Raw genomic sequence first — 20,827 nt, 5'->3', positions numbered from 1 at the left:
GCGTATCCGCCTGCAGTGTCCGGCCCCCAGGTCCCAGTGGTGGACAGGACAGAGGAGGACCCTGCCCTGTGCCATCTGCAGACATTAATCAAACGACACAGCTGCTGTGCAGAGCATACGAGGATGGCTGAGCCACCTGGGCAGGCAGGGTGCAGCCCTCAGCCAGAGGACCCTTGAGCTAAGCCGGATGCATGGGGTGTTCATGGGCAGGGGGGAAGGACAGGGGGTCGCAGGTGAGGGGGACAGTAATGACCAAGGCCTGGTGGGAGGCAGTGGGAGTGCAGGTATGACTGGAGTGGGTGGGGCCGCCACAGAGATGGGGACCTGGGCAAAGGGACCTGGCTTTACCCTGAGAGCATTTGCAGGACTTGAAGTTGGAGAAAAACAACACAACCAGATTTGCAGTTTGAAAATGTCCCACAGGAAAAGTGATTTGAGGAGAGGAAGGGAGGAGGGCAGCAGAGAGAGGAAGTGGGAGGGGAGGTTCAGGCGGGAGGTGATGGCTTAGACTGGTACAATAGTCTTGGGGCTAAAAGGGACAAACTGACTAGGGGACTCAGGGACTTCTGGGCCTTTAGTACTCAGAGTCTAAGTAGGTGTGATTGGGAAGCGACCTCTGGACAAGTGGGAGGAAGGGACGGGGTGTCCAGGTGCCTCCCGGGTTCTGCCTTGGGCAGCTGGGTGGGGTGGTAGGCTGGGGACATGCAGGGAGGGACTGTGGGGGAATCTCAGCCTCGGTTTAGCACACTTACTTGCATTTGAGCTTCTGGCCCTGCCACTGCCACTGCCCCCCCATTAACATTTTGGGGGACACACATTGGGCTGGGCGGCAGGTCACAGGTGACAGAACACCATCTACAACTTACAAGGGATCGGGGAAGACACTGACACTGGCTCAGAAGGCCCCAGGAGCTGCCACCCCCGAGGCTGCAGGACTTGTTGGTGAAAAGATGCCCTCCTCTGCCTGACCACCCTCATGGTTGTCTCACCCGCCCTCCCTGGGGTCTCCTGCCTCCACTTCTCTCTTCCACAATGTCTTCCACCATGTGCCAGGGCAACAGCTCCCAGCCCGGCACCCTCCTTGGCCCCCATCTTACTGAGGGTGGCTGTCAGAGTCCTCACGGTGGCCTCAGGAAGCATTAGCTGCATTGACTCCACAAGTATGTTTCCACCTCACACCTCGTAGTCTTGACTCTGCCATGCACTGTGGGCTGTGCCAGGGATGACTGGGCTCCTGTGAGCCGCCAAGGTGCAGCCTCACCCCAGACTTGCAGATGGGAAAAAGGCTCTGTCCAAGGTCCCACCGTGTGGAGGGGCAAGGCTGGATTTGAACCCAGATCCTTTTGGCTCCACAGCCTCCTATGCTGCATGGGGACCCCAAAGTGCCTCCCCCTCTCCACCTGGGGCTGTGAGCTGGGGCAATGGAGGTGACGCTGGCATGACTGTCCTGTACATCTCATCCCAGCTAAGTCACGTCCTCCTTGGAAAACCTGTATTTTAGAGACACAAACCCTTCTCAGGCCAGGGTGTGGGTGGTCACCTTCTCTGACAGGTGGGTGAGTGGCAGGTGGGGATACCACAGGAGGCCAGGGGAGAAGGTCAAAGCTGCCTCCCCATTGGCTGCCCTGAAGGCTACACGGGAGTGGGCACCAGCCCAGAAGATGTTGGGAGGACGTTCATTCATCTCCTCTCTCATTTGCTCCTTCATGCATTCATTCACCCTCATGAGCCCGCTTAGAGTTTAACCTTCTGCCTAGCGATGGGGGAACACAGGTATGTTCCCAAAGGACCTAGCTCTTCAGATGCCTCCGGGTTGGCAGAGAAGCCAGAGCAACAGAGACAGTGTCACCTGGTGTGGGTGCTTGGATGGTGGAAGTCTAGGGAACTGTGGGGGTAGAGGAGGAGGAAGCCTAACCCAGCCTGCGAGAGCTGAGAAGGCTGCCTGGAAGAGGAGTGGCCAGAGCCAAGTCTTGGAGACACCAGGAGACTTATCCAGGGGGAGAAGGCAGGAGGGAAGTTCAGGGGCCTGGTGGGACTGAATCCCACACTGACTAGGGGACTCAAGGACTTCTGGGCCTTCAGGACTCAGAGTCTAAGTAGGAGTGGGGAAGTCACAGGGGAAGCCACAGGGGAAAGAGGGTGGCTCATCCCGAGATACCCAGCTGTGGTTCTTGTAAGGCTGCTCTTGAGTAAGGAGGGATGATGTCACCCAAAAGTCCCAAAAGAACCAGTCCCAAGTTCCTCCACTGAGAGGACTCTGGCCAGGGAAATCCAGAGTGATTATTACTCACAGGTTGGGCTGCCCTAGCTTAAGGGCAGATCCCCCCAAGGCCAGAAGCTGGACCACTCAAGGTCGGAGGCTAGAGCACGTCAGATCAGATACTGGATCATCCAGGGCCACCCAAGGTCAGGCTGAAGCCTCAAAGTGGAGATCAGGCTCTTGAGGTTGACCATAAAAATGGGTGTTTCATGAAGAAGCCCCTCATTCAGCCACAGGGCAGCAGGACCAGTCAGTGGCCTTGACAGAAAAGGTCCCGATAGCCTCCAAGGCCCGAACCCCCAGGGTGAACCACAGACCCGGGGCCCCGGCAGGTATTGGCTCCCAGCCACAGCCCTCATGCAAGTCCACTCCCATCAGCCTGTTTTCCATGCAGACCTTGGCTTGTACCGTCACCTCCACCACATACCAGGAATTCCCATCTGTGGGCATGTGACCCCAGTGTGCACCCCATGCACAGGAACACACATCACACCTCTCTTCACATGCACGCCTCCCCCATCTTTGCACAGACCACCCCCTCATGCCCACACGCACACACACAATGGGGTACCCCTGAGACAGGGGCTCTCACAGGCTGTGCAAGAAGCTCACTACAGGGCGGGCCCCCTAATGCCTCTGTCTTGGTGGCTGGGAGCCGGGCCAGTGTGCTGCAGCCCCTGCCCTTCCTGGACAGCTCTGGGAAGGCTCTTACCCCTTCAGAGCCATCAGCCTGGAGCGGCAGCTCCCACTTCTGCGAGTGTGCACAGGAATAACAATCCCTGTGGTGGGCTGCAGAGGGGAACCCGCACCCAGTGACTGTGGAGCGTCTGTGTCCAGAGGCTGGGCTGGTGGTTGAGACCCCCTCAAAGTTAATACCCCCAAGAACAAGCCCTGGATCCTCCACCAGCCTGCTGCTGGCCTCCCACCCTCCTCTGCTCTGCCCACATGGGCCTCTGTCCTCCAGGACTCCCTGCTGAGGCGCACCTCCAGGGCTCCGCCCTTGCTGTGCCTGCCTGGAAGGCTCTCTTCACCCTCCTGACTCTGCCGCATCCTGCAGATCTCAGCCCCAGGGGCCTGAAGAAGATGGGCTGGAGTCCCCTTGGGAAAAACTTTTCCAGAACCATCTGGTATGGCTCCTTTGTGGTTATGTAATTATTTGAGTTATTTGGTTAAAGATTATTTGCCCCCTGGGGTAGGGCTGAAGACAAGGACCATGCTTGTGGGTTCACTATGATATCCCAGCGCCTGGCACATAGTAGGTGCTTAGTTAAGGGTTCTTTCTGAAGGACGGAGGAAAGGAAGGAAGAAGGGAGGGAGGGAGGAGGAGTGATGCTTAGTGCTCTATTCTGCCCAGGGTTTTGCTTGTGTGTCACGAGATGAGGGGCAGGACCCTCAGAACTCCACCAGGAATCAGGTGTGAGAGGTCACCTTGAGGGCTAGTGGGTGTCCCAGGTGAGGCAGGTGGTGCAGGAGGGCTGATGTGGCCTACTTTTATGAGAGGCAGTCAGTAGGGCCAAAGGACAGTGGGGACAGGGAGGTCGCTTTGGCAGTGTCTGCCTGGCATTGCCCAGGGAGGGGTTCTCCAGCAGCCAACATGACCATCCTGCCTGCTGGGGGGGCATGTCCTGGGGTGGTGCTGGCAGCCATCTGCCCAGCCCAACATTTATTAGTAGTGACCGTGTGTCCCACCCTGGAAGCGCTCCCAGTGCACTGGGAAAGACACGTGCCCTCACACTGGGTGATACGCAGTTTGATGGGAGGAGCTCTAAGTGGGTGGAGGAACTCCTATTACTGCTTTGACGCTCAAGGAAGTCTTCTTAGAAGGGCCATTTAGACTAGGTCTTGAGGGATGCCTAGGAGTTCACTAGGAAAGACTTTCCAGAGGAGGTGAAATTGTGTTGGGTCTTGAGGGATGCAAAAACTTCACTCAGAAAACAAGAGAGGAAACACCTTTTCTGGACACTGGGTTCTCTTTAGGGGCTCATGTAGGCCATCAGGCCAGTAAGACCACGGTATTCCGGGGCCCTGCTCTCCCATGCCAGCCTCTCGTGTACGTCCTGTGTGTGACCGTATGGGTGAGGCCCCTCCACTGCTCCATCCTAGAGTGGTTAGGATTATACCAGCGGGGAGTGTGCTTGGCACACAGCAAGTGCTTGGTCTGAGTGGGCTCTCAGAATCGTGCAGCTGGTCCAAGGTGGGGCCATGTCTAGGGCCTGCTCCTTGCATACTCGTGACAGGCACTCACCCCGCTGCAGGCAGCCCTTCCTTCTCCAGACCCAGCAGCAGTTTCAGAAGATGAGTGGGGCCTTGTCAGTCCCCACTGAATTGCCTGGAACCAAGTGGTGAGGTTGGGGCCGCCAGAAGGGAGAGGCCTGGTCGGGAAGCAGGCTTACCTGGATTTTAGCCCACACCTGCCCAGCCTCCCTGAGGCTTCCAGGGATGACTTCATTCCCATCCAGGTCTCCCAGGAAGCATCGAAGGTGAGAAAACAGTTCTCAGATGTTTACTGGGGCATGAAGGGGGCCAGGAAGACTTACAGGGTGGAAACAGGTCTGAAGTGGGGTGTGTGTGTCAGCCCAAGACTTAAGAGAACCCCTTGGGGCCCACTGGCACTGGGGCCTTGGGCCATAGAGACTCAAGTTCATTAAGAACAAGGACTCAGTTTGAGTGCAGTGGCTCACACCTGTAATCCCAGCACTTTGGGAGGCTGAGGCGGGCAGATCACAAGGTCAGGAGTTCGAAACCAGCCTGACCAACATGGTGAAACCCTGTCTCTACTAAAAATACAAAAATTAGCTGGACGTGGTGGTGTGCACCTGTAATCCCAGCTACTTGGGAGGCTGAGACAGGAGAACCGCTTGCACGCGGGAGGCAGAGGTTGCAGCGAGCCGAGATCGCACCACTGCACTCCAGCCTGGACGACAGAGCAAGACTCCATCTCAAAAAAAAAAAAAAAAGAAAGAATCTGGAATCCAGGTTCTACGACATACTAGCTGGTGACCTCAGGCAAGTCACCTCACCTCCTGCCTCAGTTTCCCCACCTGTACATAGGTATGTTCACAGTAGGGTTATTGTAAGGTTTAAATACATTGATATGTGCAAGGGGGTTAGAACTGGGCCTAGCCCATAGAAGGGCAGTAGAAGTGTCCGTTGTTTTGGTACCTGCTATGAAGCATAAGCTTATGCACTTGCTCTGCCGGGGTGGGGGTCAGGGGGCACTGAGGAGGCTGAGGTACCTGGGGCAGCACCCACTCAGTGACAGACTCCAGGAAGCCACTGAGGAAAGACCCAGCCCCCGCTGTCAGTAAAGACCAAACTTGATTAGCCAACTAAGTTAGATGCCAGAGGCCTTATCTCATTTTGCAGAAGAGGAAACTGAGGTCCAGAGGAGGGTGCAGGTCTGGAGGGGGCAGGAAGGGTCTTGATGGGCAGGGGCAGAAGAGCTGCCCTGAGTGCATCTGATAAAACACGAGCCAGGCCTGCTCCCTCCATCCCGAGGGCAGGGCAGGGAGGCACTGGGAAGTCAGAGCTAGGGGACGGTGGGAGCGGCAACGCCTCCCCACATCAATAATTGGAAGAAGAAAATGTCACTGACTATTTGCCATGAGTCAGGTGCTGGCTAAATGTCCTACAGGGGTGACCTCATTTCATCCCCACAGCCTGCAGAGGCAGTGGCTGTCATACCCATTACACAGGTGGGGGAATGGAGGCCTGGAGCGGGGGAAGAGATTCACCTGTCACACAGGCAGCACGAGGCTGGGATCTGAACCCAGATCCAGGGCCACAGGATGACTTCTCCACAGCCTCGACTGGGATCCCACCTGCCTCTCACTGGGCCCCACCCCTGGAGAACAGGGGTGAACACTGAGAACAGACCTCAGTGAAAATCCCAGTTCCAACTTTAGCTGCTCAGTGGCCCCAGGCAAGTCGCTTCCTCTGGGGCCTCAGTCCCCTCCTCTGTAGGCGGGCCTCACAGTGAAGACGGCCTTCATGTTGGATTCTCAGTGACGTTGTACACAGCCATAAGCCTGCCCCGCGTGCTCCTGCTGGCCTGGCTGTCTGATCCGCCCCTGTGTATTCCCTCAGCCCTCCTGCCGTGGGGTGTGGTCACTGTTGTGTCCCTAAGGCAAACAGTAGGTGCTCACTCAACATCCACTGGATTGGTCATGGTCAGACAGACACCAGTTCAAATCCAGGACCAGGGCCTCATCTCCTGAGCCTCAATTTATGCACCTATCAAATGGGGTCAGCAACACAGCTGTTTAATGGCTTTTGTAAGGACTGGCTGGCAAATCTTTAGCACACAGAAGGTGCTCAACCCACACAACGCCCAGTCCTCATCAGCCCTCGGCTTTCCCTGCTCCCCGTGGCGCCTGTCACTGGGGATGCGGTCATGAAGCACCTACTGTCTGTGCAGGGAGTGCCCGCCTCCCAGCCCACTCAGGCGGCTGTCGCCTGGAGATGGCAGCCAGGGAATGTGGGTGGGGGCCCCCGCGGCGACCCTGCCCCTCTGTGGCTTCTGCTGGACAGAGGCCTCAGTGTGGAGCTGCCCGGGTCCTTTCACGGGCCCAGACCCATGACTGGACGTCTGAGAATGCCGCCCATTATCCAACTCACAGAGCACAAAGGGGCCACGTGGGGGCTCGGCAGCCCAGGCGCCCCCAGTGAGCACACGGGGCTCTGGGTCCCCACCCCGGCCCATGAGTCCCTTGAGCACAGAGGGCAAGGACCTGCCCAGAGTCGGGAGAGGGCGTCGTTCACACACAGAAATGAGAACCATTTCCTCCAGCCCCACGGGGACCCGGAGATAAGGGGAACCACCCTGGGGGCTGGGCTTGAGGGCCAGGGCAGGCCACCGCTCCTGGGCCCAGAAACCAGACCTGGAAGGTCGCCTCCTCTAGAAGAGGCAGAGAGGGAACACTCCAGGGGTCCAGAGGAGTCCCTAGAACGTGAAGGGTGGCAAAGCCTCGAAGTTTCCCCAGTGGCATCCACAGTGGAGAAGCCACAGCACTGCTGTCTGGAAACACGGTCAAGATGGGTACTGTCTCCTGCCACTGCCACCACTGGAGGGTCAGCCCTCCCCTCCCAAGTCACACCAGTGGGGCACAATGGCAAAGACAGGAGATGCAGTGTGGAGGGGCAGCGGGGCAGGGCTCACTTTGCCACCTGTTTGCTGTGTGACCTCGGGCAGGCCTCTAGGCCTCTCTGAGCCTTAGTGTCCATGCTCAGGAGAAGAGGGGAAGGAATGATCACACAGGCCCTCGAGACCCTTGGGTGGGTGATTAAAGGAGGTGATCTCCCTGATCATCATCATCTGGGTGGAGGGAGCCCTCCCGAGGGGTTCAGAGGACGGGCTGGAGAAGCCCACATGGGAGCCTAGGGGAGGAGCCCCAGGCTCTAGGGCGGGAAGTCAGCAGACTTCACACTTCATGATGACACGCGTGTGCCCCATCCTCACAGCGGCCCACCAAGGCGGGTCATGCTCCCCTTTCCAGATATGGAAACTGAGGCCCAAGAAGCAGTGGCGCCACCGTGGTCATACAGGTGGTTAGGGTCAGGCCTCTCAGCTCCAAGCAAGGGGCACAGGGATGCAGCAGCTGAGAGCAGGGCCTGGACACCTGGAGGCTGTGCAGCTGCAGGCCAGTAGCACACCACTCTGACCTTCAGTGTCCCCATCTGCAAAAGGGGGTTGATAAGACCCCCCCCGCCAGGGTTGCTCCCACAGGGAAATGAGATGGGTCCAGCCACCGAGAAGCAGTAGTGATGGCTCCTGGCACCACCTAGGCCCATGGCTGGGGGTGCTGAGCTGTCCCTAGGACTCGTTCCCAACACCTTCCTGTGGATGAGGCAGTGCTCTGAAGCGTTAACCTTGCCGGAGCATTTCCTGCAAGGAAACGTTCTCAGAGGCCAGGCCCCAGGGACAGGAGGGCAGGAGCCCCCTCCTCCCAGCGCAGCCCTGGCCCCACTGTTATTTTTTCCAATTGAAGAAGAAAAACATTTCCTCCGTCTCCTCACAGCTCTGCCCTGGGCAGTCAGAGGCGAGAACGGACAGGACAGGGTGGGAGACCCAGCCAGTAGGGTGGAAGGCCCAGGCCCGCCTTCTCCGAGCCAGCCTAGCCGCTGACCACCGTGCCCCAGGCAAGACTGCCCTGACTCGGCCACCAGGTCCTCGTCCTCAAAGGCACTGCTGGACATTTCCCAAATTTCAGGCATTGGTGGCATATGGATTATCACCTATTTCACATTTGTCTTCAACTCACTTTTAAAGGACTTCAATCAAAGCATTTATCAAGGAAGCTTTACATCATTACCGCACGTGGAAAACCAGTCACACTTGCCAAAACCAGAAAGTAACAGCAAATACAAAGCAAGTGCTATCAGTACATCCTAGCACACTCATGTCAACAGTCCTGAGTTTGAGAACTTCTATTAAAAAGGGACAGTGACAAATGTTACAGTCATTAAAGACACATTAGCCTCAAACCAAGACCTTTTCCTTGATATAATCAGACTTGAACAAAAGCTGAAAAGGGCCCAAATTGCAGTGTGAATAACCAACTAGGGTTGGCTATTCTGAGTCAGTTCATTCCAAGTTCGTTATTGCTGGGTCCTACCTAATCCCCACTCTTGAGTACCCTTCATCTCCCCTTTGTTCCCTCCAAAATTCCCTCTGGAAGAACACCTCACTGCATCTTAGTAAGGCCAGGGAAGGTGTAGTTTGTTCCTTCCTTTATTCATTCATTCAGCCAGTAGTTGTCAGCACCTCCTCTGCCCAGCCAGGGGTATAGGGGCTGCTACCATGAGCCATCCTGGCCTGATGGTGCTCCCAGTTAATGGATAGAAGGGAGAAATAATAAGATGTGGAGGCAGATCTGGGTTTGAATCCTTACCTTGCTAATGCCCCTCAGTCTCCCCATCTGTGAAATGGGTTTGCTGACCCCAGCCTAGTCAGCTGGCTGCAAGGATGGTGTAAGATCTGGTAGGGCAGTGCTGGGCACAGTACTCACTCTCACTGTCTCGTGGCTCTGCTAGCCACACTGGGGCTCAGGACAGGAAGTGGAGCACTGGTCTTCTGTTGCAATGCCCCCCACCCCCACTCCCAGCTCTAACATGGGCTTCAGGGGTCATGGTTCACTGCCACAAGGCGGGGAGAAACTGGTGTTTGCTAAGAGCCTGTGCTGTGCTTGACACCTGTTGTGTTATATTCTCTGTCGCATGCCCTCCCAGGGTCAGGTGTTGTGCTACAATTGTTCTCATTTTACAGTTGAGGAAACTGAGGCTCAGAGAGGGCGAGTGCCTCGCACAAGACCACACAGCACTTCTCACCTCCAGTTGATGCGAGGATCCTCAGATCTGAATATCCCTCGCCTAGGCAGCTCCTAAACCCCACTGCTCAGCTTGGCAGGGAGCTTGTGTCCCAAGTGCCCAGGATCATCACCACACGCTGGTCTAAGACGACACTGAGCATTATCCTCAGGGCTCAGTGGGGGGAGCTGCAGGATGCAGCAAGATGAGCCAGATGAGCGGGAGACAGGAAGGAAGAGAGGAGGGGCTGGAGAGGGAGCGGGGGTGAGGGACAGGGAAGGAGACAGAGAGGCAGAGATAGAGACAGATGAAGAGTAGAAAGGGAAGGGGGCAAGACGCTGAGAGAAGGAAAGACAAAGAGAGCGAACGGGAGGAGCAAGACAGAGAGGAACAGAGATGGGTGGGGGCAGGAGAGAAAGAGATAAGACAGAGAGACCAGCGGATGGACCGGGGTGGGGGCACTGAGGCTGCGAGCGGGGAGGAGGGGCGTGGAGGCAGACCCTATGCACCCCCCTGGGCTCTGCAGTTGGCTCCCATGGATGGCACGATGTGCACCTTCTCCACCCAGAGAGGGAGACAGGGACACAGTCCCATGGGCAGTCCCCTGAGTGGCTCTTGGCGGGTGGATGGGCCTGGGAGGGGGCCTCCAATTTCCCGCAGCTCAACACTCCCGGCCATCAAAGCAGTGGCCAGGCCGGGGCTGAGGAGTCTGGAACAAGGCGGGCAGGATGGCAGGAAGGCGAGGGTGTTGAGGGAAGTTGGGGGCGGCTGCAGGCCCAGCCTTTCCTCCCTGCCCCATGGTACACAGATACTCCTGCCCTTCCTTCCTGGTTGGGTGGGAAAGAGGAAAATGAGGCCCCGCTACTCTCAGAGTGAGGCCCACCGGACACCCTGTGGCAGCTGGGGATCTGATAGGAGGCCCCGTTCTGAGAGGCCGGAGTTGAAGGGCTTTTGCTTTCAAACACTGTAGCTCTGCTCCTCATGAGCTGAGCATCTTGGGCCAGTTCCTTCCCCTCAGCCTTGGTTTCCGTATCTGGAAGACGGGTTACCAATAGCGACAGCCTCAGGGGTATCTGTGAGGAAAAAAAAGAGAGCCCGTACATGGCAAGTGCTTGGCACAGCGTCTGGCACGGGCTAGCCCTGTGTGAGCACCCCCGTGAAGCAGCCGCAGCGCAAGGTCCTCACAGGGCTGTGACCTTGGAACCAGGCTGCCTGCCCCTAACGCCAGTGCCCACCTGCTGCTTCTGAGATCAAGAACCCTGCCCAGTGCCGGCTTGTGTGGGACTAAGCCTGGGAGGATGTTAGGGAAAGTGCCTGGCGGGGGTGCCAGGGGTGGGGGTGCGGCTGGGTCTCCACAGGAGGCAACTGTGGGCTCCAGGACCAAGGCCTTGCTCTGGCTATCTGTTGTGGGCCACTGGCCGGAACTATTTCCCCTCTCCATGTTTTCCTCATTTATATGTCTGACCCCTGAGCACTGGTCCCTCTGGCCCTGCCACTTGTAAATCCCTTTTATGCGGCTGAGGTTTGGGGGACAGATTATGGGGCCTGGGGGGCCCGACTGGCTGGCCCTGGGGGTGCGAAGGCCTGGACAGTGCCTGGGAAAGGTGGTGGAGGGAGGCTGAGTGTGGAGGGGCAACACAGCGTTCGGGAAGGCAGAGGGAGAAGGAATGGGGAGCTCAGAGGGACCGGGAGAGGGACGGAGCGTCCGAGAGGGAGACAGAGGGAGCCACGGAGAGAGGGAGCGAGCGTCAGGGACGGAAAAGCGGAGCAGGAGAGAGAAGGAAACTAGAGAGGGTCGGGGGCGGGGCTGCCAGGGACTGGAGAGCGAAGCGGAGTCGGAGGGAGAAGCAGCAGAGGCAGAACCCGGAGAAGCGCCACACGCGCGGAGTTTGGGGTGGGGACAGAGACGGAGAGACACAGAGAACGAGAAACGCAGAGAGAGGAAGAGACGGGATGGGGAAGAGGGCGGAAAAGAGAAAAAACAGGAGCGGGCGAGGAAGGCCAAGCGGCCAAGTGGGAGGAAAGAACGAGGACAGCGAGCGACGGCAGCGGCGGCTACGGGGAGGGACCCTGGGGCCGCGGGCGGGTCCTGGAGGGCGCGGGCGGCGGGACCCGCGGGCGGCGGGGCGGGGCCCGGGGCGGCCTGGGGCAGGCGGGGGTCCCCGGGGCGGGGCTGGGCCGGGGCGGGGAGTGAGGGCGTGTCCGCAGCGTAGCCGCCCCCGCCCCGCCCCCGGGCTGCGCGGCGAGGTTGAGCCGGGCCCGGGCGCCGGGGCTGCGGGCGGCTGGGGCGGGCAGGAAGCGCCTCGCGGCCCGGGCCCGCCCCCCGCCTCCCGCCGCCTCCGGGCTCCCGGCTCCCGGCCGCGCCGCGCCCCATGCACTCGCCGCGCCGCGCAGCCCGCGCACGCCCGGATGGCTCCTCGCGCCGCGGGCGGCGCACCCCTTAGCGCCCGGGTCGCCGCCGCCAGCACCCCGCCGTTCCCGACGCCGCCGCGGTGCCCAGTGCCGCTGCTGTTGCTGCTGCTCCTGGGGGCGGCGCGGGCCGGCGCCCTGGAGATCCAGCGTCGGTTCCCCTCGCCCACGCCCACCAACAACTTCGCCCTGGACGGCGCGGCGGGGACGGTGTACCTGGCGGCCGTCAACCGCCTCTATCAGCTGTCGGGCGCCAACCTGAGCCTGGAGGCCGAAGCGGCCGTCGGCCCGGTGCCCGACAGCCCGCTGTGTCACGCTCCGCAGCTGCCGCAGGCCTCGTGCGAACACCCGCGGCGCCTCACGGACAACTACAACAAGATCCTGCAGCTGGACCCCGGCCAGGGCCTGGTGGTCGTGTGCGGGTCCATCTACCAGGGCTTCTGCCAGCTGCGGCGCCGGGGCAACATCTCGGCCGTGGCCGTGCGCTTCCCGCCCGCCGCGCCGCCCGCGGAGCCCGTCACGGTGTTCCCCAGCATGCTGAACGTGGCGGCCAACCACCCGAACGCGTCCACCGTGGGGCTGGTACTGCCTCCCGCCGCGGGCGCGGGGGGCAGCCGCCTGCTGGTGGGCGCCACGTACACCGGTTACGGCAGCTCCTTCTTCCCGCGCAACCGCAGCCTGGAGGACCACCGCTTCGAGAACACGCCCGAGATCGCCATCCGTTCCCTGGACGCGCGCGGCGACCTGGCCAAGCTCTTCACCTTCGACCTCAACCCCTCCGACGACAACATCCTCAAGATCAAGCAGGGCGCCAAGGAGCAGCACAAGCTGGGCTTCGTGAGCGCCTTCCTGCACCCGCCCGACCCGCCGCCGGGCGCACAGCCCTACGCGTACCTGGCGCTCAACAGCGAGGCGCGCGCGGGCGACAAGGAGAGCCAGGCGCGGAGCCTGCTGGCGCGTATCTGCCTGCCCCACGGCGCCGGCAGCGACGCCAAGAAGCTCACCGAGTCCTACATCCAGCTGGGCTTGCAGTGCGCGGGAGGCGCAGGCCGCGGCGACCTCTACAGCCGCCTGGTGTCGGTCTTTCCAGCCCGGGAGCGGCTCTTTGCTGTCTTCGAACGGCCCCAGGGGTCCCCCGCGGCCCGCGCGGCTCCCGCCGCACTCTGCGCCTTCCGCTTTGCCGACGTGCGAGCTGCCATCCGCGCTGCGCGCACCGCCTGCTTCGTGGAACCGGCGCCCGACGTGGTGGCGGTGCTCGACAGCGTGGTGCAGGGCACCGGGCCGGCCTGCGAGCGCAAGCGCAACATCCAGGTACACCCGGGCGGCGGCGGCGGGGGCGGCGGCGGGAACCGAGTGAGTCATGAGCTGAGCGGGTCACAGGTGGGAGCGTGCAGAGACCCAGATGTACGGGGAACCCAGGTGTGCACGCAAGAATACAGGTGTCCCCAGAGGGGTACTGCCGGCGCCTGTATGGCCCAGGTGGGCAAGTACAGGGACTCAAGTGAGTGCTGGCTCACGGGCGCGCATACCTAGGCGTACTGGGAGGGGTCCAAGTTGCCACAGGTACCCAGGTGCACATAAAGCTCAGGTGTGCACGTGGGGGTCACAGGTGCATGCTGATGGCGCAGTAATTGACTGCATACCTGACCAAATACGTGTTCTGGGGCCACAGTGTGAGCCTGTCAGAGCTACCATTGCGCGTTGGTGATGCCTGCATGGGTGTGGCAGGTGTGCAAGGAGGCACACAGGTGTGCACCAGGGCCCTGCAGATGTCTGCATGGACTTATGTGCCAGCAAGCTGGGGCCTGAAGACGCATAGGGCAGATAGGTGTACAGCAGAGACACTGGTACAACAGGACAGAGCTAGGTGTGCAGTGGGACGTGTGTGGCAGGGGACCCAGGTATTTGGGCTTGAGTCGGTACTCTGAGAAGTCCGCATGGTTGTGTGCACGAACAGGTGTGTGCCTGAGGCCAACTTTTATTCACCTATTCTGCAACTATTTCCTGAGCACCTAGTATGTACCAGGTGTGGGAGTCTGGGGTAAACAAAAGCACTTGTGGAGTGCCAGCCAGGGGCATCACATGTCACAATTCCCAGTTCTCAGAACAACCCTCTCAGGTAGCCTCTATTCTCATCACATTTTACAGATGAAGAAACAGGTGCAGAGAGATTAAGTAACTTGCTGAGGATCACACAGTTGGGCACTAGCAGAGGTGGATTTGAACCCAGCCTGTCTGGCCTCAGCATCTGTGTTTTAAATGTCCAGCCTTTGCTGCCTTCTGGACTTGGATCTCAGAGTGTGTGTGTTTTGGGGGAGTCCCAGGCAGCTGGGGTGGGCAGATGCCAGGGCCAGGAGAATGGAGGGATGTGAACAGGGGTGTTTTGGGGGCAGGAGAGGGCTGTGGGGCTCAGTGGGGAATGAGGAGGAGTCCAGGCGGGTATGGGGCCCAGGTGTCTGAGGCTGGGTTGGACAGTAGCAAGGGGGGCAAGGTTCAGGGGATCAGCATGTGTGTTGACATGACAAGGGTGTGGGAGGGGACTTGGTGTGGTTCCCCTAAAGGAAGTTCATGGCAAGGGATTGCTCCTCACACTGGCTTTGGGAGCCGGGTCAGTTGATCCCCATGGTTCACCTTGAGGAATGAGGCTCCAGAATGACACTGGGGACTTTCCCACACCCTCCACCCATCTGAGTCTGGGGAGCCCGCTTCAGCTCCACTGCCTGCCATTCCCTTAGGAAGCTGCATCTCCATCAGCAAAATTCAGAACTCAGCCTTCTCGTGGTGATCCCGAGCCATTCTTGGGGCCCCACCCTGTCCCTTCTCTGTGGCTGTGACAAGAATTTCATGAGATTAACCATTCTCCTGTGGGCGGGCCCAACACTGGGCCTTTGAGAAAATGCAGATTCCTTCTCCCGAGGTGGAGGTCGGGCTCCCATGGCTGCCCACCATCTGGCTGGCCACCCTGAAAGTAAAGGTCACAGTGGGTGAGCAGGGCAGACAGTCCAGGGGTGGCGGGACTGCTTGCCCAGTGCCATGGTTGGTTCATCCACCATCTCCACCCCAGAGCTTCATCTCCCAAGCAACTGTGTTTGGCACTGGGGGTCTCAGTGGGGAGTCGCTGCACGGAGAGAAGTGTCCTGTGGGCTGAGGGCCTTCCTCCGGTAGTTTCAGGCCCTGTGTCCGGGCCCTTTGGTGTGAGCTGATCTGTGGGATTCCTCAGGCCAGCCCAGGGTTCCCTCCCCCTCTGGCAAGAACTGTTCTGGTTCCCACGGTCTGGTCCCTCGGTGCAGTGACTCACCCAGCTGAGGGGGGCTGGGGCTTCTCTACCTAAGGGGACAGGGCCTCTCCAGGGACACAGCCCCAGGACAGAGTGGCCAAGGGCCTCTTCCCCACCCCAAGGCCACAGATTCCGGCTGCGGCCTTCCTTGGTCACCCTCCCTGTGTTTTCCACACCCTTCTCCTCTTCCCCGTGCCCGCTGTAGGCACAGGCCAGTGCCACTTGGTGGTATCTCCCAGAGGTGCTCAAGGTCCCCGTTCTGGGCCTCTAGCATGGGCAGGGGCGGGGGAGGGATGATTATTCTTGCTCCAGGCTGTTGCCAGCTACGCAGGGACAGATTCAGAACCTAGACTTTGCATCAGGCTGCTTGGGTTCAAGTCCCACTTTGTCACTTCCCAGCTGTGTGACCTTGGCCAAGGAACTTAACCTCTCTGGGCCTTAGTTTCTTCATCTGTGAAGTGGGGACAGTAAAAGCAATCCTTATCCCAAAGCGTTGTTTTAAGGACTAAATGAATTGATAAATGCAGCCGAGTGTACCCAGTACACAGCAAGCACCAAGCAGATGGCAGCTCTTCTTGTTATTATTCTGGGGGACATTATTAGCACAGTCTCTGCTTGGTCCTGGAGAGCAGTCACCTAATCTGGCTTGTTCTGCAGCCGTAAAGACCCCACCATCTCCTACTTCTAGCCCCAGATGTCATCTCCATAGACATTTACTAACTCTATTGTGAGCCCAGCCCCATGCTGTGCCCTGGGGAACCAATGGCAACTCACTTTGTTTCTACTCTTATGGGCTGGGCAGGTGAGCCGAGGACGGATGTGTGACCAGGCACTTATACACAGGGCAATGTGTGCTGCAAAGGGAGAATGAGGGTGGAGGGAGCACAGCAGAGGGGGCAGAGGAGCAGGAGGCAGCCAGGTGAGGCCAGAGAAGACGAAAGGGGTCCAGGCTAAGGGAGCAGCCTGTGCGAAGGCCTAAAGGTAGGACGGGCAAGCGGGCTCGAGGGGGTCTGCGTGGCCAGGTGAGTAGAGTGGGAAGCACATGACACAAAGGCCAGGGAGGCCCGGGGAGACCGTCCTGGGGAGACTGGACTTTATCCTGGAGCCCTGGGAGCCATGAAGGGTTTTATCCAGAGGAGTGGAGTGGTCTCAGCGGGCACCTGAGTCTCCCCGCTGCAGAAGAGGAATGCTCATGAATACCTGCCTCTTAGGGCTATTGGGGGTATTAAATGAGATCATTTATGTACCTGGCACCTGTTTGCAATGAATGCAATTCTTCTAAATATTATTTTAGAAAGCCCCTAGGTAGCTGGTGAGAAGGAGCAATGGAGGAGGGAGAGTGGTTGGGAGGCTGAAGCTGCCTCCCGGGAATGGATTCCTTCACTCAGTCACAAATATACCTTGAGCACTTACTGTGTGCCAGGCTCTGTGGTGGGTGCCAGATGGCAGTGGGGAGATGGGGCCGGCCTTGTTCTCTGGAGACACGGCTGGCCTGGCCTGCAGCAATGCTGAGGGCTTGGAGGGTGGCAGGTGAGCTCTGGACAGATTTGGGGGCTGGGATGTAGCCCCAGTGGTGGGGAGTGATGGGATAGAGGAGCAGAAAGTTGCCCAAAGTCAGGCTCAGCAACAGGATAAATGTTGGTGCCCACGGGATGGGGCATGTGATGTGGTACCTCTGGGGAAGAGGATGACTTTGGTCTGGGGAAGAGGATGACTTTGGTCTGGGGAAGAGGATGACTTTGGTCTGGGGAAGAGGATGACTTTGGTCTGGGGAAGAGGATGACTTTGGTCTGGGGAAGAGGATGACTTTGGTCTGGGGAAGAGGATGACTTTGGTCTGGGGAAGAGGATGACTTTGGTCTGGGGAGCACCAGGGGCCTAGAATCCTTTTTTCTCCTGGTCCCATCTGGCCAGATTTCTCTGGCACTGGCACTCGGTGGCTTGGGTGGGGCTACACACAGGGCAGGACCCCAGGGCCGAATGACCTGCAAGTGAGGCAGCTCATCCAGGCCTTTGGAAACCCACCCTCTCGCTCCTGCTTGAGGGTCTCATGAAGAACCCTGGGACCTGGCAGGAGTCCCTCGAGCCGCCCACAACTCCAGAGCCTGGGTCAGGATGGCCTCCCACAGTCTGGGTTCCCAGGTGGCAGGACTTGCCCTCTGCCCTTCGCCTTCTGCCTGAGAACCCAAAGGGAGAAGCCGCTGAAGTGTGCAGCCAGAGGTAGAGAACCTCGGTCCCTGCAGCCCTCAGAAGTCCCCAACTTTGTCCCTGATTGTTTTCAATGTATTTGGGGCAGTTAAGATATTTTGAGAGAAAGGGAGTGAAGAAATTCGCCTCCAGTTTGTGGAGCTTGGATCCCTTTCCTCAAATCACAGCCTGTTTGGAGTGCAAGCCAGTTGGGAAGTTGTTCATTGCCACTGGTGGGGGAAACTGAGGCACAGGGTCACCCAGCAAGGTGGGGCAGGCTGAGTCTACCTTCCTTTCCCAAGTCTTTCTCCCCAACCTATGAATGACCATAATATTTGTATGTTTAAAACAAAAGGAATACAGGCAAATGTCAGTGCAGCATTTTCAAGGTGTCTTTTTATAGTAAAGGTGGGAAAAAAAACATCAGGCAGTTTTAAACTGGCATGCGGTGGGTGGGTGCACGTCGTCAAGAAGGCATTTTTTTGCACCAATTTAGGGGCTGAGATGCCAGGTGGGGGCGGAGGGAGAGAGAGCTTCCAAGATGGGCTTTACATTTGGGTTTGGGCTGGGGCTGGGAGTGAGCTCCCAGTGACCAAGGGTGCAAGCAGAGACACTTGTCAGGATTTAGGAGAGGGAGTTCTAGGAGGGTTGGCTGAGATGACTGGCCTGGAGAGGCAGACAGGGCTTGGACCAGGAGACATCCCTCCCAGCCCTGAGAATATCTCGACCCCCAGTATGTACGTGGGCATACAGCCTATAAGCTGTGTGCCCCAGGGCCAGTCATTTATCCTCTGTGGGCCTCATTCTTTCTCATTATAAAATGGGACTTATGCCTCCCTCCTAGCATGTGGGTAGATTAAAATCTCAGGGGTGTCTCTCTCAGCCTACTCTGGCTTAGGAGCTGCCCATAATAAAAAATAAATACATAAAATAAAATCTCACATGCAGTGCCCAGGAAATGGCAGGCACAGGTATTAGTATCAAGAGGGAGAAAAGATACCAGAAAAAATTGGCCTCAGTGGACAGGGGGTGCTCAGAGGAGGGAAGGTCAGGGCCTTGGAGGAGAATGAGATCAAATAGGGCCTGAAGGCAGGCATGGGTGAGTGAGACACTGGGGCGCAGCGAGGGTGTGTCGGGTGCTGTCCCAGCCCCAGCACAGAGGCTGAGATGGAGAGAGTGGGCTCTAGTGCCCGGGCTGAGGAGTCCAGTGCAGCACTGTGTTGAGGGCAAGAGGCCTGTGGGCTCCCTGGGGTGAATAAAAACCGCCGCCGGGCTCACACTCTGCAGGGCTTTTACAAGCACCTATGTGGTTGACCTCATGGCTGCCCCTCCCCTGGTCAGGCAGACAGTGCATCATCATCATCCCCAGCTTACAGAAGGGGAAACTGAGGCCCAGAGAGAGGAAGTGACTTGCCCTGGCTCACACAGCTGGGGAGTGGGGGTCTGGATCCGCAGATAGAAGCAGGAGTCCGCTTCCGGGTGGCTGGTGAGCTGTGAGCTCTCTGTGGCGGGGAATTCTACAGTTCCCCCCTCCGGCTGAGCCATAGAGATTCAGGCAGGGCCCATTGTGACAGCAGTGACTCAGGCTGGCTGGGGCATCTGCCGAGGCCAGGCCACACACTGGGGGTGGGGGCTGACCCAGCCTCCTGAGGAAGTCGGGAGAGGCAGGGAACATCTAGTTGCATTTGTCTGAAAATGCGATCATTGGCCTCTGGAAGGAGGAGTGAGCCCCTGGCCCTTTGGGTGTGCAAATGAGAGATGTGGGTTCAATGGTCAGGGTGAATGATGGTCCACCCAGGAGGGTGAGTGGAGGATCTGTCAGCGCCCTGGATATGCCCCCAGTGAGGCCTTCCACAGCCAGGCAGGCGCACAGTGCTAGGTGAGTGCAGGACCCTGGGGCCAACTTCTCAGATTGAAATCCTGTCTCTGCCCCTTCCTGGCTGTGGAAAGTCCTATCCCTTCTCAGAGCCTCTATTTCCCCATCTGTAAAGTGGGCTCGGCACAGGGAAGACTGGGGTGGCCTGGCGGCATTCATCAAGGGCCATGCTGGATCGGGCCCTGCAGAAACGCCCTCTGCAAAGTCCACTGCACCCACCTGTGACTCCCGGTCTCCATGGAGATTAAGGAAACCAGCTGGGTTCCATGTCCTGGTTGCTGCCATGAACAAAGACACGTGGCGTGTACTGGGACAGGAGCGGGAGAGCAGGAGCCCCGGGAGAGAGTGGTCCCTTCCCCTTCCTGGGCCGCCATTCTTCGACCCTGGAGTTGGGCCATGAAGTGGCAAGGAAGCCTTCCCTCTGATATCAGAGCTGCCCCGTCATGTCATAGCTACTGTGGTTGTTGCTTGAGAACTTTCTCTGTGTTGGCCCTTTGCAGAGCACTTTACATATCTTTTAATCCCCCCGAAGTTGAATGAAACGAGTGTTATCCCCAGTCTACGGAAGAGGAAGCAGAGGCCAGAAGGGTTAAGCATCTTGCCTGAGGTTGCACTGTGGTGTGTGACTGTGGTGCTCCAGGTGGAGCAGGCTTCTGGCTGCAGCGCCTGTGATCCCTCATTCCTCCAAAAACTTTGACTGAAGAGGTGTGAACCAGAGGGTGTTGGAAGGGGTGAATGGGCCCATTTTAAAGATGAGGAAACTGAGACCCAGGGAACTTCTGTCCCCGCCAAGGCCCCTGTGAGAAGCAGTGAGGGCCTTTCAGGGTGGCCTGCAGAGCTGCCCAGCCCCAGCACCCATCATGGTCCCGGGCTGGGGTTGAGACGACCCCCTGGTGTGGACTCCTGCTACTGGGCCTGTAGCTATATCCACCTTCACACACCAGAGGCCAGCACCTCCTTGGTAACATCGCATGCCCGTCCAGGCCCTCTAGAGTGTGTGAGTATGGGAGGAGGCTCAGCTTGTTATAGGACAGCCCCCAAGAGGGACAATCGGACACTCTCCAGGAGCCCCAAGAATGGTGAGGGAGGAGGGCATGACAACAGACAGGTGCCGCATGCTGACTAGCTCATCAGAGGAGTGCGGGAGGGCTTCCCGGAGGAGGGGAGGTTGGAGCAACACTTGACAGATGGGGCTGGGGAAGGCATTCCAGGCAGAGGACATGGTGGGGTCAAAGACTCAGAGATGTTGGAATGTGGCTTGGGTAGCAGGCCGAGGGGAAGCTGAGAGTGTGCTGGGCCTTGCCTGCAGGCTGAGGACTTGGATGCTGTCCTGTGGGCTGTGGGGAGCCAGCAGGGCTTTGGGGAAAGGAGAGACATGGCTGATCTGGTTCTGGAAGGGACCCTGTGGCTGCTGGTCTGTATTGGCCCTGCCAGGTACTGGCAGGATCCACAGGCGGAGGCGCTCACCCGGAGTCCCCACTGTGTCTGGACCAGGTGACTCCCGAGGGCCTCTC

General features: G+C 58.7%; 1 protein-coding gene across 3 annotated transcripts in view; it reads left to right on the top strand.

The window, feature by feature from the left end:
* The first annotated feature begins 11,681 nt into the window (after positions 1-11,681).
* The window catches only part of PLXND1 (plexin D1), a 53,126-nt gene continuing 43,980 nt past the window's right edge, over positions 11,682-20,827 (top strand). For 2 of the 3 annotated variants that reach the window (XM_030930953.1, XM_030930607.1), the window contains exon 1: positions 11,682-13,285. In XM_030930953.1, coding sequence (XP_030786813.1) covers positions 11,975-13,285 — 1,311 coding nt within the window. In that variant the 5' untranslated portion in view covers positions 11,682-11,974. The remainder of the gene's footprint in view (positions 13,286-20,827) is intronic. The other variant, XM_030931357.1, reaches the window with a different exon arrangement.

This window comes from Rhinopithecus roxellana, chromosome 1 (genome assembly GCF_007565055.1).
Source record: "Rhinopithecus roxellana isolate Shanxi Qingling chromosome 1, ASM756505v1, whole genome shotgun sequence".
Lineage (NCBI taxonomy): Eukaryota > Metazoa > Chordata > Mammalia > Primates > Cercopithecidae > Rhinopithecus > Rhinopithecus roxellana.
This window is presented reverse-complemented; position numbering and strand designations above follow the sequence as displayed.